Source organism: Henckelia pumila, chromosome 2 (assembly GCF_033568475.1).
Source record: "Henckelia pumila isolate YLH828 chromosome 2, ASM3356847v2, whole genome shotgun sequence".
Taxonomy (NCBI): Eukaryota; Viridiplantae; Streptophyta; class Magnoliopsida; order Lamiales; family Gesneriaceae; genus Henckelia; species Henckelia pumila.
In genome coordinates this window covers 121093979-121121637 of record NC_133121.1, presented here as the reverse complement: position 1 = coordinate 121121637, position 27659 = coordinate 121093979, and the positions used below count along the sequence as shown (strand labels likewise).

At 35.7% G+C, this 27659-nt stretch overlaps 4 protein-coding genes across 8 annotated transcripts; all 4 read left to right on the top strand.

The window, feature by feature from the left end:
- The first annotated feature begins 5039 nt into the window (after window positions 1–5039).
- LOC140885310 (uncharacterized) lies at window positions 5040–6539 on the top strand. Its single transcript, XM_073292276.1, has 5 exons — window positions 5040–5140; window positions 5221–5404; window positions 5540–5746; window positions 5835–6026; window positions 6335–6539. The coding sequence occupies exons 1-5, from the start codon at window positions 5058–5060 to the stop codon at window positions 6470–6472; spliced, it is 804 nt and encodes a 267-aa protein (XP_073148377.1). The 5' UTR covers window positions 5040–5057; the 3' UTR covers window positions 6473–6539.
- A 2323-nt stretch (window positions 6540–8862) lies between these two features.
- LOC140880954 (uncharacterized) lies at window positions 8863–17775 on the top strand. Of its 2 annotated transcripts, XM_073285868.1 has the most exons (14): window positions 8864–9151; window positions 9984–10797; window positions 10867–11340; window positions 12448–12663; window positions 12737–12960; window positions 13920–13994; window positions 14181–14252; window positions 14372–14470; window positions 15495–15566; window positions 15649–15763; window positions 16175–16243; window positions 16399–16687; window positions 16811–16886; window positions 17018–17775. In XM_073285868.1, exons 1-14 carry the CDS (start codon window positions 9014–9016, stop codon window positions 17444–17446), a joined length of 3162 nt encoding a protein of 1053 aa, XP_073141969.1. In that variant the 5' UTR covers window positions 8864–9013; the 3' UTR covers window positions 17447–17775. The 2 variants fall into 2 exon arrangements, with proteins under 2 accessions (XP_073141968.1, XP_073141969.1); XM_073285867.1 differs by having other exon boundaries at window positions 8863–9151; window positions 9984–11340.
- A 1628-nt stretch (window positions 17776–19403) lies between these two features.
- Window positions 19404–23575, top strand: LOC140879992 (U-box domain-containing protein 44-like). 4 transcript variants are annotated; one of them, XM_073284017.1, is made up of 5 exons: window positions 19404–19639; window positions 20280–20394; window positions 20503–21072; window positions 21176–21485; window positions 21766–23575. In XM_073284017.1, the coding sequence occupies exons 3-5, from the start codon at window positions 20518–20520 to the stop codon at window positions 23346–23348; spliced, it is 2448 nt and encodes an 815-aa protein (XP_073140118.1). In that variant the 5' UTR covers window positions 19404–19639; window positions 20280–20394; window positions 20503–20517; the 3' UTR covers window positions 23349–23575. The 4 variants fall into 4 exon arrangements, with proteins under 4 accessions (XP_073140118.1, XP_073140117.1, XP_073140116.1 ...); XM_073284016.1 differs by having other exon boundaries at window positions 20184–20394; XM_073284015.1 differs by having other exon boundaries at window positions 20180–20394.
- An 866-nt stretch (window positions 23576–24441) lies between these two features.
- Window positions 24442–27474, top strand: LOC140883313 (uncharacterized). The gene is made up of 9 exons (XM_073289733.1): window positions 24442–24618; window positions 24736–24762; window positions 25450–25529; window positions 25765–25837; window positions 26023–26080; window positions 26592–26646; window positions 26766–26790; window positions 26879–26970; window positions 27200–27474. The coding sequence occupies exons 1-9, from the start codon at window positions 24514–24516 to the stop codon at window positions 27249–27251; spliced, it is 567 nt and encodes a 188-aa protein (XP_073145834.1). The 5' UTR covers window positions 24442–24513; the 3' UTR covers window positions 27252–27474.
- The last annotated feature ends 185 nt before the right edge of the window (window positions 27475–27659 follow it).

Sequence of the window (27659 nt, the reverse complement as noted above, 5' to 3'; positions counted from 1 at the left end):
ATTAATGTAGTAGTGTGAGTAGGGATCGTTCCCACGAGGAAAGGGAAATTTGAAAAATGTTCTTTAAAATAAAAAAGGGGTTTTTCAATTTCGGATTAATTACTAAGAAATTTAAACAACTCAAATTCACTGGCATACAAAAATTAAATAATGAGTGGGGAAATTCAATAAGAGACAAGCCTTGGTTTCGGTCAACTACACCCTTGATTTCATTCGTTCGATCATCGATTATCTAAAAATATTTAATCACGTAGAATATTCATCATTGAAAATTAAATTCCTGTTTTACCTAAATCTTAGTTAACTAGACACAAGCGTTCTAAGATAACCCTTATCAATGAATTAACCCAATACAAGCGATTAGATTTAAACTCACGATAGTATGCAAACTAGTAAAACTGATAAATCTAGACAACTCATACACAAGCGGATGAATTTAGCCTAGTCAATTATTATCCCTACAATTCCTAACCTCACAAGCGGACGATTATTAATTGTAGTTGCTTCGCAAATCAGATAATTCGAACAATTACGGATTCAAACTCTAATTTAGCAGTAGATTATATATAAGAATTATCAGGTGATCAATCTAATAATCAAACATACAATCATGAAATAAATCAGAATAATACTTGATACTCAACAATAATCAAAATCTGTAAAACATGAATCTCTCGAATAAATTAATCAAGGGCTTCGTCTTCCTTAACCAAGTATTAAAAACTAGCCAACACAATTCATGAATAACAAAATAAGAATAATAAGAAAAGATGAAATTCTAGAATTCTTAGAAAAAACCTAGTCTCTTTTTTACGTTTTCTCCTCTCTTTTTACAATCCAAAAACTCCTCCTTGGTAACAAAATCGTCCAAAGATAAGCCTAGCAATTAAAATAAGAGTTTCCAAAACATAAAATTCTTCCAAAAATAAGTCTGTGCGACCAACGGCGCGGGCGCTCCATATAGTGGCGCGCGCGCTCAATCTTTACGCTCTTTCATTCCTCAGAATGGCGCGCGCGCGCATTGTTCCTACGTGGGCGCTCAATGTCTACGCATTTTTCCTCTTTTCTTCTCAGCAATGGCGCGGGCGCGCCTTAGTATAGAGCGGGCGCTCAATGCTCACGCAAAAATTCCATATTCCTCTAGATCATCGCGCGGGCGCTCCACTCAGCAGGGCGGGCGCTCCTTGCTCTCGAATTTCTCCTTTTCTTCAATTTCTTAAGCCTTCAATTCTTGATCTTTCCTTCCCTCTTTTGCACTTATATCCATCAACTCGATTCCCACGCCTTGTTCCCTTCATACAACAAAAACAACAGAAAAGCGCATAAAACCGACCAATAAAACACAAGAGTCAAGCACAATACTAACAATAGAAGCGCATAAAATGCACTTATCAACCACATTTCCAAGACCCACGATATCCGATGTTGCTGAATTTCCCATAAAGATATTTCTTTCGGTAATAGAAGAGTAGGTTGAGAACAACGCCTTATCAGAACATATGTGACGAGTTGCTCCAGTGTCTACCTACCATTCTTTAGGGTTGTCCATCAGATTGGCTTCAAAAACCACAGCAGAAAGGTCTGTAACCATTTCTTTCTCACCGCATGTCGCGACACGATCTGTAACAGACATGTTTATTTGGTCTCTATTGGATTTCTTTGGACGTCGGTAGTCCTTAGCCATATGATTTGGCTTGCCACAGTTGTAGCACGTTCCATTGGATCTCTTAGCTTTTACTTGAGTTTTTTCTTTTCCGGAAAACTTCCTCTTTTTGCTAGAATTTGATTCCATCAAGTTTTCCTTTGCATCCATAGGTGATTTCCCTTTAGGATCAGATTGCTTGCGATTGTCTTCTTCAATTCGCAGCCTCACAATGAAATCCTCAAGTCCCATGTCCTTTCTCTTGTGCTTTAGATAATTTTTGAAATCTTTCCACGAAGGCGAAAGTTTCTCGATTATCGAAGCCACTTGGAAAGACTCATTAATTTGCATACCCTCAGCATGCAAATCATGCAACAAAAGTTGCAATTCCTGGACTTGGCTCAACACAGATTTAAAGTCAATCATTTTATAATCCAAAAACTTACCAACAATGAATTTTTTCATTCCGGCATCTTCGGTTCGGTACTTCTTTTCCAGAGACTTCCACATGTCCTTTGACATCTTGGCTTGACTGTACACGTTGTATAAAGTATTGTCCAAACCATTCAAAATGTAGTTGCGACAAAGGTAGTCTTCATTCTTCCAAGCATCAAAAGCAGCCCGCTTATCTTTGTTCGTATCTTTGTCAGAAATAGCAGGGGCATTCTCTTGTAGGAACTTCACGAGATTCAGAGTAGTCAAGTAGAACATCATCTTTTGGTGCCACCTTTTGAAGTCAACATCGGAAAACTTCTCTGGTTTCTCAAAGTGTGACGCATGAACAGTAGGCTGAACAGAGGTAGCAGATGTAGATGCCATCTCAGAATAAACACAAATTCGTCTTAAGAATGTTGGTTTTGGAGTACTGTGCAAATCTGAGATGATTTTATGGATGTTGTCTTGACTGATGTCGAGACAGGACTTGAGACAAGGACATAAATTTGATCTGAGATTTTTAGTCGAGGCTAGAGTTAAACTCTATGTCCTTAAGACGAATTTGCCCCACACACGGTGCTTATGGAATACGGCAATCGTCTTCCAAGATACAACAAATTCATTTTGTAATAGGAGCACTCAAAATTACAAAACCCGGCGAACTTCGAAAATGCTTTTTGAACTTTTCTGAAAAATGATGAACAACAATGATATGCAGCAATATGTTTTTCAATATGTGTGTGTATCTTCTTTCCATTCAAACATATATGGGATTTAAATAAAGATTGAATGACTTTATATGAAAAGGTGCAACAATTCAATGAGACACACTTTTTTGTCCAAAAGATGTCAAATAACTGTTTTTTTTTATTTCCTTTTCATTTGTATAACCAACATAATACATATTGTGAATTCAAATTCAATTTGAATTGTTTACAAAAAAGCAACGGTGGCCCTTTGCCACTTGTCTCATCTCTTTTTCATTCTATAATATATATATATATATATATATATATATATATATATATATGATATAATACATATTATAATATATATATACATATATATATATAATATTTTTCTATTCAATCTTTTACTCGATAAAATCCAAATAATTATTTGTGAAAATTTTATTAATTTCTCATTCACCCTTAATTGGTAATCGAGAAATAATTTTATCACAAATATTTTATCGATTCAAAGTACACAACCCAAATTTCTAACAAATCCCCGCCCAATAAAACACAATTAGGAGTAAATTGTAAGTTAACAAGTAATTAAATATAGATGTTATGTCTCCATTATTAAAATGGCGCAGTCTAATCACTCAGTAGCTGCAAAATTCTGGTGAATTAATATTTATCACATGTCAATTAAACATAATGACTCTATTATTAATCTGTTTCGCCACCTCTTTTTACATATCGCCGGTTGCTATGGAAGCTAGCTAAAGTACCAATCTTCCAATAATATGTTACGATTTTTTTAAAAAAATGAAGGGTGTATAATAAATTATTTTTATTTTTTTCCGAATATATGTGACCCTTTTTTGTGCTATGTAATTGAAGTGATAAATACAACAAGTAATACACATAGGGTAGGGCAGATACATAATGAATAATGGTTCAAATTTGGATCAAGTTAAGTTTGAATCAGAGTTTGTAATGTTATGCTTGTGTCTATGGATTTTAAATTCTTTGACTTGTATTAAAAAAAATGACGTGATTTTAAAATACACTCGATATTAAAATAAGCACACTTTTCATTAGTAATTGATGAAGTTTAAATACATAAAAAATGAGTGTTATTAATAAATCATAAAAATGAGTGTTATTCATAAATCAAATCCATCAATTATCTAATCTATCTGAGTTTGATTCGACAGTATTGTTTTTAGTTGTTATTAAATTACTGTTTATCCTTATATATTTTATGGACTATATGTTTTAGCAATTAAATAAAAAAAAACAATTCACTTGTTCATCAGATATGTTGTAAAATTAATCGAGGTACTCTAGAATCAGTCACATTGAGTTCGAGTGAAAATTCAAAAATCTCTCCTCTACTGAGTTCGAAATGAAATAGTGAATCTTTTTTTTTTTTTGATCAATTTTTAAGGAATTTAAATTAGATCAATTTTTTTTTTGAAACATAAATTAGATCAATTTTTAGTAAATTAAAGGTGTACTACTCAAGTTTGACACGACATATGCGTAGTAAAACACGACTTGTAAGTTAGAACTTGTTCGCAGATGCCTCTTTGTTAATCTAGCTTGGATTTCTTTATTGATGTAAAAGAACTAGGAAGAAAATTATATTTCATTCACAAAGTTTGCTTCTTTATTTTCATATTTTATGAATCATGAAATAAATATTATTTAAAATTATTTATTATTTCCAACTCTTCCGAAATCTTATTTGGCGAGTGGCATCAAGAAAAATGCATTTTGTTGAGTGAATGTTCTCTTCATTTCACATAATAAATATGGTCCCAAAGAGCCACCGACAATAAATAGAAAATATAATTAAAATAATGTTACAAGTCTCTTCATATTAATTTAATATCCATAAAGTTAGCACCAATTTCTGTAACAATCCCTATTTATTATACTAGCAATTAGATATCATATGTTGGAATTTTATTGATGCGACATTTTATAAAATATATGTTATCATTGTTATGACTTATGAATCAAGAAACGATACATCAAAGTAGTCAATATTGAATCTTGGTTAGTTAATTTACTTCCACTTCGAAACAAATATGTCGTCCTTTTATATGATCAACCATATATCCCAACTCGACTACTTGAGTGTTGCAACATTATTACGTTAATTATATCATGCATTAAAATTTATAAAAAATAAACAGCTTCAAAAAAAGGTCAAATAGTTATGCCCTTTATATATAACAACAAACTGGCTTAAAATAATCCTCCCCAAGTGAATAAATATTATTACAAGAGAAGATCAGAGAAAAATGTGCATTGCTTTGTTCATGTGGCAGTCTCACCCTCTGTATCCTTTCCTCCTTTTGCTCAACAGAGACGAATATCATAACAGGTAATAAGTCCCAGTAAACGTGAAACGGTCTTTCGAATATACATGTGTCAAACTAACACAAAGATCGTCGTGTTATATAGGCCGACGACCCCGGTGGGGTGGTGGGAGTGCGGCCAAATACTGGGAGGCAAAGACGAAGTGGCGGGCGGGACATGGCTAGCGTGCTCGCGCCAAGGAAGGGTCGCGTTTCTAACGAATGTGCTGGAGCTTCATACCCTCCCCGAGGCCAAAACTCGCGGACACCTCCCACTTCGGTTTCTTCAGGTGTACACGTACAGCCCGAATTGTTACATGTCTAGTCGGATATAAACTATATATGATATATAGTGAATTGGGTCTGAATATTTGATCAATTTCATGAATGTCATGCGATATATATATTTTTTTTGTTGGAGGAAGAGCAACAAGAGTCCACAAGCGTTTGCAGAAGAATTGGTGGAAGAAGCCAACCAATACAACGGCTTCAATCTGATATTGGTAGATATGTGCACAAAATCAATGATTTACGTATCAAACAGGCCAAAAGGGGACCCTCTCTTGATTCAACAAGTTCTTCCCGGAATCCATGTTCTTTCCAATTCAAACCTCAGATCTCCTTGGCCAAAGGTTGAGAAAACATGCATTAGAAATTAACTCATATATATCAAATTTTGTTTGATCTTATTTGAAACTTCATGATTTCGATCCCACACAGGCACGACGTCTGGAACAGAACTTCAAATCGCACATCGATCCATACAACGAGGGCGAAATCCCCGTCCCCGATATTGTAAAGAAACTGATGAATGACACGATCAAAGCAGATGAGAGTAAATTGCCTCGCATTTGCTCTCTTGAATGGGAATTGAACTTGAGCTCCATTTTTGTTGAGATAGACACCCCTTTGGTAAGTAGTATTTATTTAATTAAACTTCGGATTTGGTCCTCGTGTGGAGCATATTTCCTTGTTGGAATATTGTGGGATATGCTCTGGGGTTGGTCATATTGCTCATTCCCTCAAGTCTCTGTCGCCCCTGCACATTCCTCGATTTAACCCTGCATGAGCCAATAAGCCTCTGACTCATGTGTAAGGGTCTCCTTCTGAGTCAACCTTTTAAAAATATTTATTTAAACTTCGATCGACGAGACGCTAACCTAAATCTAATACGGTACGTACATGTAATATAACGTCTAATTTTAATTATTTATTGATAGGGGAAATATGGCACCAGAAGCACTGCTGCTTTGACTGTGAAAGCGAACGGGGAAGCCAGCTTTTATGAGATTTATATAGAGAGGAATATTTGGAAAGAGCACACCTTGAATTATTCTATTGAAAAAATTGTGATTTAATTAAACGTCAATTAAATTCAAACTATATTATTAGGGTGTAATTTTATTTTTTTTTGGCCTCGTGAAGTTGAATAAAGTCAGCAATTTTATGTAAAAGGCGAATATGGTTAGTACTATTTGCATATTTTCCTTCTGTTTCTCCAAATTAATCAAATATTTTTTTTAGTCATTTTCAGTTATCTTCTTGATTATTTCCTATTTTTTGTATAATAATCTTGATAAAGTGAACATCTTTTCAAATACAGAGGATTTAGAAGATATAGTTTTTTTTTTTCGATTATCATGGATTTTATTTGAAGAAGCTTGTGAGTACGTCATTCTATTCATAAAAAATTTCCAAGCAAAATAATAAATGAGAACAAGTGCAATAACTTTTTCCTACCATAGAAAAATAATAATACAATATTACGTAGAATGTTACCAAAAACCAATTTATCTGAATGGATAAGATACATTTATTTCTCTTACACCTATATTTAACACACGTTGTTTTTTGGTACTTTGACATTTTTTTGAACTGAAAATAGACTTGTAATCTCTTACATTACATTGAAGTAGTGCATTTTTAAATTCAAAACAAGTCTCAGTCGTTGAAAATAAAAGATTAAAAGAAAAAGAAAAAGCTCGTAAGATATTGTTCCCATGTTTTTTTTTTTTTGAAAATCAAACTCAAATAAATAAACTCAATAATGAGAAGTATTATTACAAACCAAACTTAAATACGATGAAATAAAAGTTGGAAATTCACTTCAAATCGTGGGACTAGCATAAAAACGAGATGTTTTTGCTAAAGCATGAGTACACTCATTTGTTTATCGCCGAGCAAAAACAACTGAGAAAGCCTTTTTGTTTTTGAAAATTTCCTGATATTTATGGACGATAGACGAAAACTTGGAAGTACCACCATATTCTGCATTGATTGCTTCCACTACTCCCATGTTATTCAACCTATAATTGAGTTTACTATATACCGACCCCAATCCCAAATTTTATTGAAGATTTTTTTTTCCCAGTTATCGCATATATATAGTTGAATCTATACATTTATTAATATTTCTTCTTCTTCTTTTTTTAAAACTAATATAACTCATTAACTAAGTTTTGAAAATATATGTAACTATTTATTGGTTGCATACATTTATTTGTCTTATGGATATTGTCATTCGGAATTCGGAGGGTAGGGTGATGGGTGCAAAAGTTTGCTTGATTCGTCGACCGAGTTCTATGAAGGGTGTCGAATTGATGGTTATTCGAGAATGTTTTGATTTATCTCGAAGCAAAGGGTTCAATGATGTTAGTATTTTCTCAGATTCGCTCCACGCAGTTCAGACAGTAACTTGGTGAGGATCGTGGTCTAGACGGTATCATGATCATGAAAATTCGATCTTAGTTGGTACTTCCGGGACTTCTAATACTTCGAAACATGAGAAGATCGGCAAACAAAACGGCTCATCATTTATCGAGTGAAGCTATTAAGTCGGATTCTACTGTAGAATATTTTAACTATATGTTTCTATATATGAAAATTGTACTGACGGACTCTTTATAGATGAATTAATGAAATATGTGATTTATCTAAAAATAAAATAAAATTATCTTACACCTATACTTAACAGTTAACACACATTGTTCTTTGGTCAAACATTCTTTTGAACCGAAAATAGATTTGTAAGGCCTCTTATATTGATGGAAGATATCATTGGTTCATACGTTTTGTTTATGTTACATTGAAGTAGTGCATTTTTAAATTCAAATATTCAAGTATCACTCTTTGCTGAAAAAAATAATAATAAAAAAACTTGTAAGATTTTCCCATTATTCAACCCGTAATTGAATTTACTACACACAACCTCATCCCAAATTTTATTGAAGATATTTTTTGTCTATCGTTCCAAATATATAGTCAAGTTCATACATTTATTAGTATTTCTTCTTGTTTTTTTTAGCCAACGTAACTCATTAACTGAGTGTTGAAAATATATGCAACCACTTACAATGAATTATAAGGATAAAATTGAGAATTAGATTATAAAATTTATTATTCCAATGATATTTTTAATCTCGAGGAAAAACAAATAAACCTATTATTTGAAATATATAATAATATCGTAATAACAAAAAGTATTGCTCTAGCTTTTTCCATCCAAGAAATATCTCAATACCTTTGATGCACGCTATCAAATATCGTCGAAATAAATTTCTTTTGGATTTAATTAATTTAACTTTGAATTTTTTTGAGGGAATTTAACTTGATTTTTGTTTGGTATGTTTGTTGGTAATTTTGCTTTTATCTGTTTCTAGAAATAAATAAAAAATTAGTAAGGGTTAACAACGTTATAAGTCATAGGGGCCAATTCATAATTTGTTAAAAACGGAGGATCTATTTGCTATACCACTATTATTTCTTTTTCCGTTGTGTTTCCGATCGGACAATTCCAATGCCTTTTCATCATCACTCATCGAAAAACAACCGGAATTTTCAGTAGTTTCTCGTTCGATTTTTATCGGAAATGCTGATGAGTTGATGCGAAGGATCGAAAAATGGCAGGTGTAGTTAATATGGAACAATTCGAGGCATATTTCCAAAGGGCAGATTTGGATCGGGATGGAAGAATCAGCGGAGCTGAAGCTGTTAGTTTCTTCCAGGGATCCAATTTACCCAAAGAAGTCCTTGCTAAGGTTCGGTTCTTATGAGAACTTTTATTTGATTTCTGGATTGTTTTTGGTACCCTGTGTCGGGTCATTGGATTCGCTGTTATGCGTGGTTTCCCGTGTCGATTATTGCTGTTTAGAGATCAAAAGTGTTAGTATTGCGCTAAATGATTGTAGGTTTTGGCGTTTGTTTGAATTAGAAAGAGTTGAACAAGAAATGACTTGATCTAGCTGATTTTTGGATTCAAGTGGGCCATAAATCTTCAACCTGCGTGATTCTTGAGAAATTAGCACTCGAATTTTACTAGGTCTCTTCTAACTGGAAAATGAGATTTTGATTACGACAATCCATAGATTATGTAAATTGTAGATAGGAAGCTCGCCAATAAATCTTTATCCAACCAAGCTTCAGTGATGGCGCAGATCTCCATCAAAGTGAACAGTCATTTATAATCAAAGCTTTTAAATATTGGGGTTTCTTGGAGGGTTTATATTTCACCACCTACCTCTATACTTACCTTTGATTTTGAAAGAAGGGGAAAAAAGTAATCTGTTGAATATATATTGTGATCTGTGACAATGGCTATCTCCAATCATCGAAACTTCTGCACTATTACTCTTGTTTTTTGTTGTCATTCCATCTAAGAGTACAGCCTGCTTCATGGTCTATTTTCTTGTGGGATGGATTGAGCTCAACAGTTTTGATCATCTTCTTCATGCTGTGAACTCTGTTAATTGATAACAGAGATTGTATGGTGTGGTCATCACAAGCTATTTATTATCATTTGCATCAGAAATCTGATTTTGTCAACAAAAATGCTCTTTAGATATACTTCTCATAGTTTATTTTTTGTTGCAGATATGGATGCATGCCGACCAAAACCACATTGGTTACCTCAGCCGACCTGAATTTTATAATGCACTTAAACTTGTAACAGTGGCTCAAAGCAAGCGAGAATTGACCCCAGAGATTGTGAAAGCAGCATTGTTTGGCCCTGCTTCTACCAAAATCCCAGCTCCACGGATAAACCTTGCAGCCACACCTGTGCCACCATCAAAACCCGTGGCTTCTGTACCTTCTCCACAGGTGGGTGCTCCTCCGCTACAATCATCTCAAAACTTTGGACTCAGAGGGCAGGCTCCATTGAGTACCAGTGTCAACCAGCAGTTTGGACAGGCACCTTTAACTGCAGGCATGAACCCACAGTTTGGACAAGCACCTTTAACTGCAGGCATGAATCCGCAGTTTGGGCTGACACCTTCAAGTCATGGCATGAACCAGCAGTATAGGCAGGTACAGCCAGGTATGAGCATGCCGCTGGGGCAGGCTCAACCTTCAAGCACAAGTATGAACCTACAGGGTGGACAGTTACAACCTTCAAGTGCAGGAAACCAACAGTTTGGACAGGCAACTTCTAGCACAAATATGAACCAGCAGTTTTACCCTGCTCAAGGTAACCAGACAATACGACCTCCTTTATCAATGCCTACTGTTGCTGCGACACATCCACCACCGGGTGCTGGTACTCCAAATATTTCTACTGGTGCTAGTATGTTGGGTTCTGGTCTTCCAAACTCAAACAATGATTGGCTAGGTGGTAAAACTGGAGCAGCTTCCAGTGGACCAGTATCACAGGTCTTAAACAGAGGAACTAGTCCATCCATTCCTCCAGGTACTCCAAATTTGACTTCTTCATTTTCCTCAATAACTGGTCAAGATCCTAAAGTGATAGTTGGTTCAGGAAATGGATCTATGATGGACCCAATGTTTGGAGGGGACGTGTTCACTAGGAACCAATCTTCACCTCCGCTGGTTTCCTCTACACCACAGCGTTCTGTGAGTGGTATCCCTACCTCATCTGCAACTGTTCCAGAAACATCCATCTCTCAGCCTTCGATGAAACTGGATCCATTTGAAGCCTTACAGAGCACTCTCACTAAACCATCTACTGCCGGTCAGGCTCCGCAGGCACCTTCTCTGCCAAAACCCAATCAACAGGTTCCCACTGGAGGAACTTCCTCACTCTTGTCGTCTGGAGTCCCAGCTGGCGTGGGTACTTCTACATCAGAGCTCTCCCAGATCTCTTGGCCAAAAATGACACGTGCTAACATTCAAAAGTATGTAAAAGTATTTTTGGGCGTAGACACCGACAGAGATGGGAGAGTCACCGGTGAGCAAGCGCGCAACCTGTTCTTTAGTTGGAGACTACCAAGAGGTATAAAACACCAATATTTTATTTCACTCTTTTGATTATTCTTTTTACCATCTAAATTCTGCTCTTCATTAGTGAGAATGGGAGGCTACCAAAAGGTTCAGAGTATTACTTTTTATTCCGCTTCTTGCATTTTTTCTGCGACTTAACATTTTGGTGTCTTTATGATATTTTGGCCGTTGATCTGTTTTCGGATCCTTTGTTAATCCTTCTTGAGTTGAAGGTTCATGCCATATGTGCCCTTTCTTTCGGATGTTAATATGGGTTCCTTGCCCTTAATCATTTGATCATTTCAGATATTCATTTATCTAGTACCTTCCTTCTGTTGTTGTGAAAACTCTTATGTATTTACCTCCCCTTTACTGCTTCAGGAACACTCCTGAATTTATTGACTGTCATGGCTTTATGCATTATCTGGACTTCCTGTTTGGAGGCTGTTTGCTGATTATTTAGTTGTACAAATGCACAAGCACTACCAGTCAGTGTTTGAAACTTAAGACAAGGACCTATATTCTACTTAATATGCTCGAGACTCGAACTGCTGATAATGGCCTTGAGAGATATTATGTTTGGATTAGTTGCTCCTATGGAGTCTCTTGAAGGCTGTATGTATATATTCTCAGTATTTGATTAACTCTTGTTATTGGGTTAGGAAGAGCAGTTTGTCTGATCCTCGTCGGTAAGCTTTTGTTTGGAAAAATAATCAGATCTGATCAATCTGGCCTTTATATGGATCTAGTTTATCCATTGCATAGGGTGGAACCAACAGAACCCTGCCATTTTAATGTGCTTGCATCGTATTTCTTTTTAAGTTTTATGAAACTACACCCTCAGTCTTACCTTTCGTTATTGTGATGTCAATGGCATAAGAGTCTGAACCTTCTTTTAACAATTACGTGTAGTTTTATGGTTCATTCTAGCCGAACTATGTTAATTATAGCAAAATATAGAAACTACAATGTTGTCTGGTTCAGATCCTTAAGTTTCCAAGCAGATCCTAGTCACCTGCTTTCAGGAAGCTGGCACCACACAACGATCTACACTTAATTTGTATCTGATTGAAGTTTTACATGACATCATTCTTATTTATGTTACTGTGAACTTTTCCAGAGGTTTTAAAGCAGGTTTGGGATTTATCGGATCAAGATAATGATAGTGCGCTTTCTCTAAGGGAGTTTTGCATTGCTCTCTATTTAATGGAGCGATACAGAGAAGGCCGCACCCTTCCACCTATGCTTCCTAATAGTGTCATGCTTGACGAAAATCTGTTGTCTTTGGCTGGTCCACCCACTGGTTTCGGAGGCACTGGGTGGGGCGCTTCTGCTGGTACTGGTTTGGTTTCCTCTTAATTTGAATTTGATTTCCACATTTTTTTAATTCTTGTGTTCTCTGCTTTTAGGCTTAAGGCCACCACAGGGTTTACCTGGTGCCCAACCTGTTGCACCTGTTGGTGTAAAACCTCCAGCGCAGCCAATGTATTCTAATGCTGATGGATCAATACAAACTAATCAGCAAAATGCAAGGGGTCCTGTGATAGATAATTTCCATGCCAGTGATCCCAGTAACGGGGAGGAGAATTTTGTTGATTCTAAGGATCGGGAGCCTAAGGAAAACAATGAAAAGGTACGTTCCTTTCCTCCTCTAACTTCCTGTAGCAATATTGAATTATGCAGAGGACTAAGTTTTGGCTTGCTGATTTGAATGATCGTGACCTGAATGGCTTTCATATTATCCTTTCTTACAACTGAATTCCTTGTGAGTGAATGTGCTTTAGCATGCTGAAAAATGGAAAGAAAGAAAGACAAAAAGAAGAAAAAGGTGACAATTGTTTTTCATGCATTTACACTTCCAAGAGACACACGGAAGTATAAGTTTTGATAAAAATAGTTGATAACTTTGTAATACACAAGCTATCTAATAAATTTGAGTTTGTGTGCGTAAAAGTTTTTCTCAATTGTCCAAAAGAAACTACTTCTAGCGATAATGCGAATAAATATTCGAGAATGAGTAATACTGAATTAAGTTGGCTTCGGTAACTTTTAGAGCCCGTTTGGTATCAAAAGCTAAACCAAAAAAGTGCTTTTCTAATTAATAATGTGTTTGGGTGGGCATTTTGGTGCTTAAAAAAGCACTTATTTAAGCTAAATTTAGAGTTTTTTCAAAAGCCCAAGATTAGAGCTTAAAAAATCACTTTTTTTAGAAAAAACACTTTGGATACCAAACGGGCTCTTAGACTACAGAAAAATATTAGGCAAACCTTTAAAATTGAATAAGAGTAAATAACTTAAAAGTTGTCAGACTTCTCATCTAAGTTTTGAGTGAACTAATCAGTCTGAAATCCATTTATTATGTTATAATTTAATGTTGAAAAAAATCTTTATTTGTCAAATTTTGGATTAATTAAACATACATTGGCCTATGTGATTTTCCTCTTGTTCTTTGCAGACTTTTGCAAGGATTTGATTTCTCCTTTTCCCCTGCTGTTTTTCATAGCTAAATCAAGTTTGTCTTCAATATAATGTAGAAGACAATCTATGTCCTTTCTTATAATACTGACTGATTGTTTTTTTTAATATTGGTAGGTTGAAAACAAGGAAGACGTGCTTTTGGATTCCAAGGAGAAGCTCGTATTCTACCGAACTAAAATGCAAGACCTTGTGAGTTACTATACTGGAACACTTCCTTTATTTTAATTATTGTAGAGTCACAACTTTATTTGGGTTAACTTCCTTTTTACCTTGGAGAGAAAAAAATGACTATTTAGAAAGCAAAATACACTGAAGGTCGGTGCTAGGTCTCTTTTCTGTACTTTATTCCCTTGTTTATTCAAAATTACCTCTCAGGTTTTGTACAAAAGTAGATGTGATAATCGCCTCAATGAAATTACAGAAAGGGCTAGAGCAGACAAGGGCGAGGTATGCTTTGAAATTGAAGAAATATGCTTCAGCATTGAACTTGAATCTTTTTTCCAATTTACTTTCTGTCTCTGCATATTTTAATTTTACATTCTGAAAAAGATTCACTAAATTTTCAGTCAGAGTTACTGGAAAAGAAATATCAAGAGAAGTACAAGCAAGTTGCTGAAATTCATTCCAAATTAACTATTGAAGAAGCTTCATTTCGTGGAATTCAGGTAACATGCACGTGTCCTTCAAGCGGCACAATATTTTTCCAATTTTTTTACTTGGGTGGTTGGTTGTTTTCTGAGCCAGCATGCAATTCAATATAAATATGTAGAATTAGTGGAAGAATTTCGTTAAGGTGGAATTTATTAGTAGGAGGGTATTGGTTGATATGAAAATTTTTCTCTAATGGATCACCAGGAAACAACTATCCACTACTATTTTGGAAAATTATGAGAAACTTGTTTACCTCTGGCACTGCACCTTCTCCAAGCTTAACCTACTACTCCTGCAATCAATACTACCCCTGAAGGTCGATAACTCTTTTCGACTACTTTCTTGTTTCCTGCCCTTCTCCTCCCAAACCACGGCCACTGACATCTCCTAAGTCCAGTCTCTACCCTGGTCCCAGCTACATTCACTAATTACCTTCCTCCACCCATCCATGATCAGCTCCTATCCTGTCAGCCACCATGCTGCCATCTCCGAGACTCGAGTATCCATGCAACAACTCTATTATGATTTGCACTTATTTTAGCTTTGTTTGGTTTGTTTCCGGAGTCTTGGGCAAATAGTTTTGGAGAAGTGTTTTCAGGAAGTAATATGCACTTGGTTTGGTTTTAGGAAAACAAAATTGCTAGCGTGGATGCTATTTGATTGATAAATTTTTTGAAATATTAAATAATCATGTTTTAGTTATAGTTCGATAATAAATGGAAAAGGGTGAAAAGTTGAGTTAAGTCATGATTATATTGGAGATGCAAAAATGAGGGAAATTTATTTTGGACTAAGAAAATGAAAATTGATGATAGCATTTGTGAAAATGTGTTATTGAACAAGTATTTGTTTGTAAATTTACCTTTATATTCTTATCATAAGTTTTTGAACAGATTATCCTTGAGAAAGAAAAGAACCAAAATCTAGTGAATGTGATTTGATTGCCATTCATAATTATTGCTTAAAATTAGTGCCTAAACCCATGCCTGCACTTCTAGAATCATTTGACATTGAGTACTATGTATTTCATTTTTTTAGGCAAGGAAGATGGAGTTACAGCAGGCTATTGTTAAAATGGAACAGGGTGGAAGTGCAGATGGTATCCTTCAGGTGAGTAATTCATCTCTCTAGGATGTATATTTGGGTTTTACAACCCGTTTTCAGTCTTTGATGAACTTTTTGGTTTGTCTAGGTGCGTGCTGATCGTATTCAAACAGATCTTGAGGAACTATTGAAGGCATTGGCTGATCGTATCAAGAAATTTGATGTACAGATAAAGTCATCTGCAATAATCGAGCTTCCCGCTGGTAATCCTTTCACCTTATATTTTCCCAGCTTTCAGAATTCACACAAAAAGGTTAATCACTTTTTTATGTTCTGTCTAATTGTTATATGAACTTGAGAGAAGCCCTTTCCTTATGGGTAAATAGGTAATCATGATGAGTATAAATTGGAAAGATGCACTGTACATCTCTTCCATCTTTTTGCAGTTTCTAGTTGCATAACAATGCATACGTTCTTCATAGTAAAATGCAGTGTGACCTTTCTAAGCTGGTTGGAGGGTTTCTGATTGATCACATTCACCACCAATTTTTTCACATTCAATCTCGAAAACTTAGTTGTAGGCAAACTGCCGAATCTTTGAGGGATTGAAGAACAAGTATTTCTTGTGCGGATGATTCTTCCTATTCATTACGTCATACTTTTTATTTCTTAAGGTTGGCAACCTGGGATCCCAGAGGTAGCCGAGATTTGGGATGAAGAATGGGACAAATTTGAAGATGAAGGTATGGCATCTTTTGCTCTTTTCACGTGCACTGGTTTGGATAAAACCACTCTGTTCTTTCTCCGTACAACTTTATATGATATCCTTATTATTTTTTTTTTTGAAAGTTATATGATATCCTTATTGAGTGGGACTTGGCTTATTTGTTAATGCCAGGATTTTCATTCGATCTTACTGCCCCTGCAAATGAAAAGCAAGAATCCATTCAGAGAGAAAATTCTTCCCTCCCGACATTATCCCCTGAATCACTGCCAAATGGTGATGCATCAGCCAAAAAACTCTTCAATGTGGGGGCTAGTGCCTTTGAGACAGGATCAGTATTCAGCGCAGAAGAATCAAAGAGCCCCCAAGGAAGTCCAGGGAGGCAAGCATATGATAGTCCATCTCAAGAATCTTCGGAAAACCATTTCCAAAAAAGCTCTGATGGAGATGCCGAGACTCACAGGTTTTTTTGTGTTTCATGTCTATATAGAATCACATTAATACAGCTTTTTTTATATTTTGCCATTAGTGTGAAGTTCTTAGAGCTAAGTCTTTCCTTGCCTTTTGTTCTTGATTGGCTCCTCAGAAGCTTTGAAGAAACAACTTGGGGTAATTTTGATAACAATGACGATATTGATTCGGTCTGGGGCTTCAATTCTAAGGCAAGTGTCCTTGGTTGTGCAATGTCATATTATGTGCGTGTGACCAAAAAGTTTACGCTCGATCAAGAATGACTGCATTGAATTGAGTTGTATATACTACAGTTGCATAATTCCTTCTTTTTTCCTGGCAGGAATCGGATCATGGGAGACACGAAGAGAAGTATTTCTTCGGTTCTAATGATTTTGGTGCGAGTCCAGACAAATCCGATTCCCCTCAAGCCAGTAGTTCGTTTCAGAATAATAGCCTCTACACCTTTGAGGATTCGGTTCCTGGCACTCCGGCATCAAGGGCAGGCAATTCCCCTTCGAGATACAGCATTGAATCGAAAGATGCTTTCTTTGACAATTTTTCAACGTACGACTCCTTCAGTGTGCAAGATTCAGACCGTTCTCCCCGTCGGAAAAACCTCACTAGGTTCGACTCTGTAAGCAGCACGGGTGGTTTTGATCACAGCCGTGACTTTTCTTTCGACGACTCTGATCCATTTGCCTCGAGTGGACCATTTAAGGTTTCTTCTGAAACAACCAAAAAAGATTCCGAAAAATGGGGCGGTTTCTAGCTTTTGTGAACGTTATATTATTGGATACATGCACGAGCCTTGGTATATAGATTTCATCTGTGTTCGATCGTGCAGACACATAATATTCGATACCCAATGGCTTCTATTGGTGCCATTTCATCTTGCAATATCGAATATTGCTCATACACAGAAGATCCTTACCTTTAGGACGACCTATCATTTTTGTCCGAGTATACTTGCTTTAAATTTGTTTTCCATTTCGCCTCTACGGTTGTCTGCGAAGGAATTATCTACGAAATACATTTGTTTGTATATTTCATTTGATCCATATATTGCAGTGTGTTTGTGTGGGGTTTTTCGACTTTCTATATCTTCATTTGGTTACCTTAATCCGGTTTAAAAAGCAGTCGCGTGAGCCCAGATGGTTGATAGTTGTAAGGTTTTACTTGGATGAAATGATAAATGGTTTGGTTCGAAGGGAACGAGACAAATCTTGAGTGTATTTCAAATCCATCGTAATAACTTTTTTGGGTGGATTTCTGATCTTAAATGGATTTGGAATTCATAACTTTAAATTTCTCGGTACAAACGCAAAATTTTAAACCGTTATTATTTGTATACTATCGGTATCGCGCCAGTTGAATGTTGAAGCAATCTGAATACAATTGCTTCGCAAACCCTTTAAGAACTTAATTGAAGTGGATCGTAAAATTCTAAATTGGGATATTGTAGATATTAGGTTTTAATTACAGTTCAATTCAATGTTTCCGGATATAATGGGGATTTTTTTTTTCAAGTGTAAGACTTAAAAAAGAAATAGTACGGTAAAAATACATTTGGTCTAAGTACTTCTTAATACATATTATAATAGTGATAGACAAATGAATGTTAGAAAACATCTTTCCATAGATTTTAAAAAATTAAAAAGCATCAAGCTAATATGATTTTTATATTAATAATCCTATGCAATCACATGTTTACTTACTTTTTTAGGGCCCGTATTAACTCATAAAGCTCATCCATATTTACCTAATTTAAACTTTAAACCTTGATAATTTATCACAAATAAATGGTATGATATATAATCATTGTAATTAATTATGTTTCTAATTGAAAAAAATTACACAAATATCCTTAATTTAATTTCCAAAAAAATAATATATGAAAACCCCATTTAAAAAAATTATATAACATGGATATAAATTTCAAATACTTTAATATATATTAATACATTTCATTTGATTTTACTATACGAAAGATCCATTTAAAAATTATAAAATATGAATAAAAATTCTAATAATTTAATATATGATTAATACATTTCATTAGATTTTTTTTTATTCATGGAAATTTTTTTTTTAACTCAATTTATTAATTTTTGTTTTAAAACATAAATAATATTTATACTCAATAATTTTGATCAATTAAAATGATTTACATGTGGATAATAATATTTTACATTCTTCAATAATAATCAAAATCTCAATTTTACAAATAAAAACTAAAAATAAGATTATATATTATAAACAAAGGACAAAATTGTAACTCGTCACTTAATAATAATATCAATCACAAAATGGATCCATCAAAGTAAACATGTGATTGTTTATGCATCATTATTTAACATCCAATAAAATTAGTTTAATAATCTTAGTATTATTTATCTATATATAATTAATCTCACTAAGTAAACACAGCCTAATATGACAAAGATTGTTTGGTTTCCAATCCAATGAACCCAGTTAAACTCATATTTTATAAAATTATTATATCTTTGATTAAATTTTTTAGATTATTTTTCAGCCTAAGTTTGAATGGATTTATTTATTTTTTAATTTTATTTATTTTGGTTTGGTTTTAAAGATTACTTTGATCTATGATTGGCTAAACCTTTTTACTCCGAGATTTCATCCATTTTGAGCCAAAATTATTAACCATAAACACGCGCACACAAGTATATCTACACACACATGAATAATTAATGATGTTTGTTGTTTTCTCGTATTTTCCCTTTCCGAACGGCCAGCTACCTCCCCTTTTCTCTTCTCCTTCTCTGTTGTTTCTTTCCCATCTTTCCGCCAGCGCCCCTCCCCGGGAACCCAAGATTTACTCATGGAAGAATATGAAGTTCTGACCGCCCGGATTCGTAGCTTGTTATATTTCTTGACTTGCTTTTGATGCCAAGTTCAATCCCATCAAGGGTCTCTGCAGTTTTCTCAAGATTCGTCTGTGGTGAGAAAAGCTTGCATTTTTACTTGATGTGAAGTTAGCAATTGGCAATTGAGTGTTGCTTAGTGGTGGAATCATGTTAGATTGAATTGATCTATGGTATTTGTTACGCCGGGTGCAAATATCTGTTGAAATTGAGTGTATTGAGCTTGATATTATTCTTATCTATGTGCTGATAGTGATAGATTGAGTTTAGAACTTTCTTCATTTTGCTTTATTTCTGTATTAGGAAGTTGCACTCATTTTGCTGGACCTGCTCTGGCGAGTCCTATGCCGTACGAATGAAAAACTTGAAATTTAACTTGGTTTTTTTCAAAAAAGTATAACTTTCGGCTAGGGAATAGAAAGATGGCCCATTCCCTCAAATGAATTCTTGGAATACAAATGGTTATGGATTAGTACTTCTAATGTTCAGCTTGCATTTTGAAAATTACTGTGTTTAGATGATGGGAATCATATGTTTTGAAGCATCATGGTCGCTTAACTTTTATATAGTTCCTTTTTTAGTGAGCTGAATGAGTGTCTCCTGGATTTTTTTTGTAGCAAGGCTTTTTATGTGGCTAGTTGCTCGTATTTGAAGTTTGCCAATTCTTGGGAGTTGAAATGTTTAGTGGAGCTGAATGGTCTCTAACATGAGTTTCAGTCATTGATATTTTAGAAGGGGGATGTCCTTTGTTGTTAAGCCTGGAAAAGAATGCAGATGTCATCTTCTTAATTTCCATTTCATCTGGCTAGCAGCTGTAAGGGGGGCAATAGAGGTTTGTTGAGTCGGTGTTACTCTGATGAGTTATTAATATTAATATCATATTATGTTGCTACTAATCTCGATTCTATGGATTAAACGAAAAAGTTTTACCCTTTTCTAGAGGTGATCTGTTTCGATGGCTGGAAGCTGGGATGGAAGTTATGATCAGGGAGGTCAGTCAGACAATAGCTACCATTCTGAAAGAGTACATATCGAACCAATTTACGACTCGTTCATATGCCCTTTAACAAAACAAGTAATGCGAAATCCTGTGACACTGGAAAATGGGCAAACATTCGAGAGAGAAGCCATTGAGAAATGGTTCACAGAGTGTAAGATAAGTGGAAGAAGGCCAGTTTGCCCGTTAACTTTGAGAGAGTTGAGAAGCACGGAACTAAATCCTAGTATTGCTTTACGGAATACGATAGAAGAATGGAATGCCAGAAATGAAGCTGTTCAGCTCGACATGGCTCGAAAATCATTATCCTTGAACAGCCTCGAAAACGATATTCTCCAATCGTTGAAGTATATCATGCACCTCTGCCAAAAAAGCCACTCAAATAAGCTTGTAATTCGCAATGCAGAGCTGATACCAATGATCATTAACATGCTAAAGAGCAGTAGTCGTCAAGTTCGGTGCAAGGCCCTGGAAACCCTTCGAATTGTGGTGGAGGAAGACACAGAAAATAAGGTTGTTAAAGGTTGAAGATGCAATGAGCATTTTTTTTTTACTTTGTTGACTGTTCAAGTTGTTCATTATGTGTTCCTTCACTTATGGGAATGTGACCCTGCAGGAAATAATGGCTGAAGGGGACACTGTACGCACGATAGTTAAGTTCTTATCTCAAGAACATTCAAAAGAGAGAGAAGAAGCTGTTTCCTTGCTTTACGAGCTCTCTAAATCAGAAAGGCTATGTGAAAAGATTGGTTCGGTGAATGGTGCAATTCTCATATTTATGGGATTGGCTAGCAGCGACTCTGAAAATGTTTTAACGGTTGAAAATGCGGAGAGAACATTGGAAAATCTTGAAAAATGCGAGAACAACGTGCGGCAAATGGCTGATAATGGAAGACTGCAACCTCTCCTGACTTTACTTCTTGAAGGTCTCACCAATCTCAGTACTATTTTTGTAGAACCTTGTTGTTTCTGTTCGATTTAGTTTGTTTCTTATGGCATATTAAAAATGGGTTGGGAAAACTATATTAGATGTAGACGGGTGGATCCAGAAAGGAGATGATTTTTTTAAAGTCTAGTCATCCAAATTTTATTCAATCATCCCCGCCTCCCCCATCTCTCCTCAATTCCAAGGTCTGCCATTGGATGTGGATTAGCCAACTGTAAAAGCTTTATTGACACGATACTAAGCAATATGGATTATTGCAGGTTCGCAGGAAACTAAATTATCCATGGCTGCTTTGTTGGGTGAGTTGGTACTAAACAACGATCTAAAAGTATATGTTGCTAGGACGGCTGGTTTTTCTCTGATCAATCTGATGATGAGTACAAGTATGCAAGCAAGAGAGCCTGCTCTTAAAGCTTTAAACCAAATTTCATCCGATGAGGCAAGTTCCAAAATCTTGATAGAGGCAGGTATTCTTCCTCCCCTCGTCAAGGATCTTTTCATCGTTGGAGCCAACCAGCTGCCTATGCGACTTAAAGAAGTTTCAGCAACAATTCTAGCTAATGTCGTGAACTCAGGTCATGATTTTGACTCGATCCCAGTTGGGCCGAATCACCTAACTCTAGTCTCAGAGGAAATTATTCACAATCTTTTGCATCTTATTAGCAACACTGGCCCTGCAATAGGAACCAAGCTTCTCCAAGTTCTTGTTGGGCTTACAAGTTTTCCTACCACCGTATCTAGTGTTGTTTCTGCTATTATGAGTTCTGGTGCTACCATTAGTTTGGTTCAGTTTATTGATGCCCCCCAAAGGGATTTGAGGGTAGCTTCCATTAAACTTCTTCTGAACCTCTCTCCGCAGATGGGCCAAGAATTAGCCAGTTGCTTATGCGGCACTTCTGGTCAGTTAGGCAGCCTTATCAGAGTGATAACGGAAAATGTAATGCCCATTACGGAAGAGCAGGCAGCAGGGGTCGGACTTTTAGCTTATCTCCCAGAAAGAGATTCAGGTCTCACTAGACAGATGCTTGAAGAAGGGGCGTTTCAGCTCTTCATTTCAAGAATAATTAGCATCAGACGAGGGGAGACAAGAGGCAGCCGCTTCATGACCCCATATTTTGAAGGACTCGTAAAGGTTCTCGCAAGAATCACATTTGCCTTGTCCGAGGATTCTGGTGCAGCCCGTGCACTCTGCCAGGAGCATAATCTGGCATCGATTTTTATTGACCTTCTGCAATGTAATGGTGTTGATAACATACAGATGGAATCTGCGATTGCTCTTGAGAACTTATCTCAAGAATCAAAAAAATTGACCAAACATCCTGAGTTTCCGGCTCCCGGGATTTGTTCCTCGATCTTCCCTTGCATAAGTAAGTCACCGGATACAACCGGATTGTGTAAGATCCATGGTGGGAAATGTTCCCTTAAAGAAGCATTTTGTATCTTGGAAGGACAGGCCGTGGAGAGACTGGTGGCCCTTTTGGACCACGAAAAAGACGAGGTGGTCGAAGCATCACTTGCAGCCCTTTCCACTTTATTAGAAGACGAGGTAAACATAGACAAGGGAGTTCAGGTGTTACTTGATGCAGAAGGAGTCAAGCCTATTCTTGACTTGTTAGTCGAGAAGCGAACGGATAGTTTAAGGCGAAGGGCCGTTTGGGCGGTCGAAAGGCTGTTGCGGAGTGAAGATATAACCTATGAAGTCTCTGGCAATCCCAACATAAGCACAGCACTTGTAGATGCTTTCCAACACGGCGATTTTCGAACACGGCAGATCGCGGAACGAGCCCTGAAGCACCTTGACAAGATTCCCAACTTCTCTGGTATATTCCCAAGCATTGGATAATATCCTTGAGATTGTTTTTGCTAGAATCTTAGGATCTTGTATTTGTTTTCTTCATATGTCAAAAAGTAAATAGTTGGTGAAAGATGATAAGCTGCAGGTACATAGTATTGGTCTCTATTTGTATTGGCAATATCTTCTATTCTTTCCTTTTGCCTCCTATTTGGTGTATGTTTTCACTTTAATTACTAGTTGCACTTGGTTAATCTTGAGACAGATTGTTTGGAATCAAGAATTAAAATTTCTCTTGCATTTCTATAATCGACAACTGCATTTATCATCACAAGAGACTAGTTTTGTCTCCGCATTTTGTAATTTTTCTAAAAAAGTAAAATTAAAATTTGATCATGATTGCAAGTAACCGAATTTTAAAGAAAGAAAAAAAATCACGTGAGATTTTCGCAGTTTCGCATGAGTCAATTTTGTGATACAGATATTTTATTTATATCATCCATGAAAAAAATATTACCTTTTCTATGTCAAAAAATATTGTTTTTATTATAAATATGATCAGGTTAGAATCTTTCACGGATAAAGATATATCTCACAAGAGCCTTACTCTAAATTAAATATATTCACATGACAAATTTTAGTTCATTTAACGTCAACGTTTCAAGTTTTGGATAATCTTTCGACTTCAATATCCAATTATAACAAAATTCTCCTTCAACTAAAACAAAATGATGCTTTTTCTGTGATGAGCTAGTCGCACCTTATTTGCCTTGTGTGATTTATTTGATAACGTGGTTTTGTATGTTATTATGTTAGCTCATAAAGTGACATCGAATGATAGCTATCTGATTCCATCCTCGTTTTTTTTTTTTAAATAATAAAATATAAAAGTTCCAATACACGGAGGCCCGTTGATTTGAATACTTGGATGTTGGGTCTATTTCTTAGAAAACTGGGCTATGCTCTAATAAAGAAGAAAATTCTTAATGGACTCTTCGTAAAGATTTTGAGCCCATTTACAAAATGAGGCCCAAATATGTGAAGCCACTGAAGCTAGTCGTGTTCTTGACTAAATTCCAATTGGCGGTTTTTGATTGGACATGAACAACACATTTCTTCTATGACGTGTCATTTCTCTTCTCTTTTATTTTTGTAAAAAAAATAAAAAAAATAAACGAGAACTTACGAAAATTCCACCAGCGGAACAGGAGCAAAAATGGTGATTTTTGATTCAAAATCTATTTTGTTCATAGTTATTGCAATTTTAGCATCATCTGTCGGTGGCATTGACGATAAATGCGCTGCTTGCAATGCAATTGCTGTGAGTATTTGGTGCCGATTGAATAATTATTTGTGGCTCTTTTAAGTCAGTTTCTGGTATTCATTTCTGAAAATTTGAACGCGTTTATGGAAATCTTTCTGATTTATTTGATTGCAGGAGGAGCTGGAGCTCGGACTCTTGAAAGTAAGAGTTTTTGGGATTTGACGATTAAAATAAATTATGTTTGTTATTGTTGTTGAATTATGATTTGAGGTCAATGCGTTGTTTAAGTTTTAGGTGCTAGAAAAATGATTCGGTGGATCATTATTTTTGTGTAAGGTAGAAAGTAAAGTTAAATAAAGTTGCTGAGAACTAGCGACATGGCTAATCTATGCATGAGTTTGTTGGATATTTCTGCGTTGAAGCTGGTGAAAGCCAAGTTAAGAACTAGGATGAAAAGACAATAAGTGATTTACTGAGCTCAAAGTTTGAGATTTTTCACTGTGAGGGTGCATGGTCAAATGTGAAGGCCAGAGCGCTGGTTTGAGTTTGGAAATATGATAAATTGGGTTGTGAGTTACGGGATGGATATGCCTAGATTCTAAGAACTAGTCTTATAATGTTTTTGCTAACCTGAGCTACACCATTTGATTTGAGTTGATGCATCTTTTGGTGGCTATAAGAACCAGTTTTTAGTAAATAAGAGTTCTTTGTATTGCACTGTTTTGGACAAAATATTAAGCTGAGATACAATGGTGGATGGAACTCTATAAGGTGCAATGTTTTCTTGGTTTACTTATTGAAAAAATGACTTGCACCTTTAGTGATCTTACATTTTTATGATTGCCCTTTTATGCAACTTTTTGGGAAGTATTGATTGATGTCACTCAGGAAAAACCAAGAAATCACTTGGACATGAGACATCGGCTGGACTCTAAAGGTCAGCGTGAAGGAAAGCTGATTGATTACAGGTAGAAGCTAACTTAGTAGTTAGTTCATTTATCCTTCATGGCTTCATCAAATATTTGCCATTTTATACATGTTGTTTTAGTTTTCACCCATGTGTTCAGCGCGCACCCATGTGATTTGAACCAGAAAATAGATCCTAGAAAAAGTTGCTTCCCTGTTAGTTGATTAACCGCAGCAGGCATCTTTTATGTCTTTCCATGGATGGCTAAAACTCGGTTCTGATATTTTCTCCAACAGAGTCAGTGAGTTAAGAGTTGTTGAACTTCTAGATGGGCTCTGTGAGAAGATGCAGGATTATACTCTTGAAAAGGTTGAGTGATTTTCATTTTTCCTTAAATCTTACCTATTTTTCAACGAAGAGGAAAATTTTATTTGTGATTCTTATTGAAAGGATTTTGATGCTGGATGCATGTTGTGCATTTCAATCGTGTCTCCCTTGGAAACAGGTCAAACTGTACATCTTTCTTGTTGATGGTTGTCTATTTGAATTGGCAGGTTAACTCAGGCAGGAAAGAGTGGATCAAAGTGAATAACTGGGACAATTTTGAAACTAGTATGCATTCAACTACCTGTAATTAGTTCATGTTGTACTTGAAACTTTGCACTGAATACTTCGTTTATCTGCTGGCTAGAAAATATATTTCAACAATATCAAGATTCAAGCTGAGTCTTTCCGCTCAACTGTACCAGCTAAAAATAGAAATAATGATCCACTTACTTGTGCGGGTCAAGGAACGTGATATGTACAAGGAATTATTTGAAAATCTGATTGTTTTGTGAAGCAATGTTCTGATTTCTTCATAACACCATAAGTCTCTGGTTTGAAGGTAGTTAACAGCAGTAACTACTCAGGAATAAATATGATAGTAGGCCTTCAGCAGAATAAATTTAAGTTTTGCTACACCAGTAGCTTATGGCAAACGGCAGTCAATGGATAAACATTCTGAGGCTTTGTACGCCAAAATGTACAATTTGACGATAGTTATATGTTTCTTCATTTACAGTCAAAATCTCCGGTTTTTTTTGAAACTCGTCCTGTAAAATCTGAAATTTCTTAATTGCAGATAATAAACAAGAAGCTCGGGCGTATTCAAAAGACATCTCAACTTTCTGCGGAAGGTGAGGCCTGGAACTGTCTAACTTTTAAAGTTGGGATATTCAGTGATTAGTTACCTGATTTCCTTGCGGAGTATATAAGTCTAACATTAAAATTTCTTTACTGGGTACTGCATGGCTAGGCTACTCGAGGAAACTGAGGACGAGGCAAAATCATCTTCTACTTTCTACCGACCTTTTCTTCTACAAACGATTTATTGCATGACTAAGATTATTTGTTTCGTTCCATTCACAGTTGTCTGAATTAATAAAGAAAGGCTCGGTTCAAGTTGGAGAAGTAAGCAATGTTTTATGCCACGATCTCAGCAGATATTGTAGTAGAACAGGGTAATTTCATTTCTATCTCATACTTTTACTTGAGATGGCACTGAAAATTGCAGTGAAGATTAGGACTTAAATTTGCTACATAATCCATCCATTGTTTTTATTGCAACCTAAAGCGACCTTCGCAAACCCATGATACAGTTCAAGTGGCCATCCTGTTTTGCCTTGAATGTGGAAATTTTATCCTTCATTATCAAAAGAAAAGGATTCTCAAAACTTCTTTGTTGTGCAGCGGTACCCAGGAAGCAGAAGACGATGACGACACTAGCGACAGAGAACTCTGAACGATGAGTCTGGTGATTATGGTGTCAGAAATGGCGAATTTTTGGCTTGAACTCGAACACTTTTTACGGAGTTGGAGTGAAGTACTAATAGTCCACGAGGTAGAACCATTACCGCATTATTCAACAAATTTTCAATACCTTCATAAAAAGATTGATAGTTTAATTTACAAATATAAAAACATTTCTAAATTATTTGTTGATGTATGACATAGTTTCTTTGCCATCTTATCTTTATGAACGTGAGTTGAAGAGCTTTTTCTGACCGTTCATGTTTTCATTTAAGTCATAGATAGCATGGTTCTCAATCCCCGTTATTATGAAGAGGATGTAGGGGTTAAATAATCCGTAGCATGGATCTACACTTTCATTATGTCTCGCGTTTGGAGAATTCAATTCTCTCTATTTTTT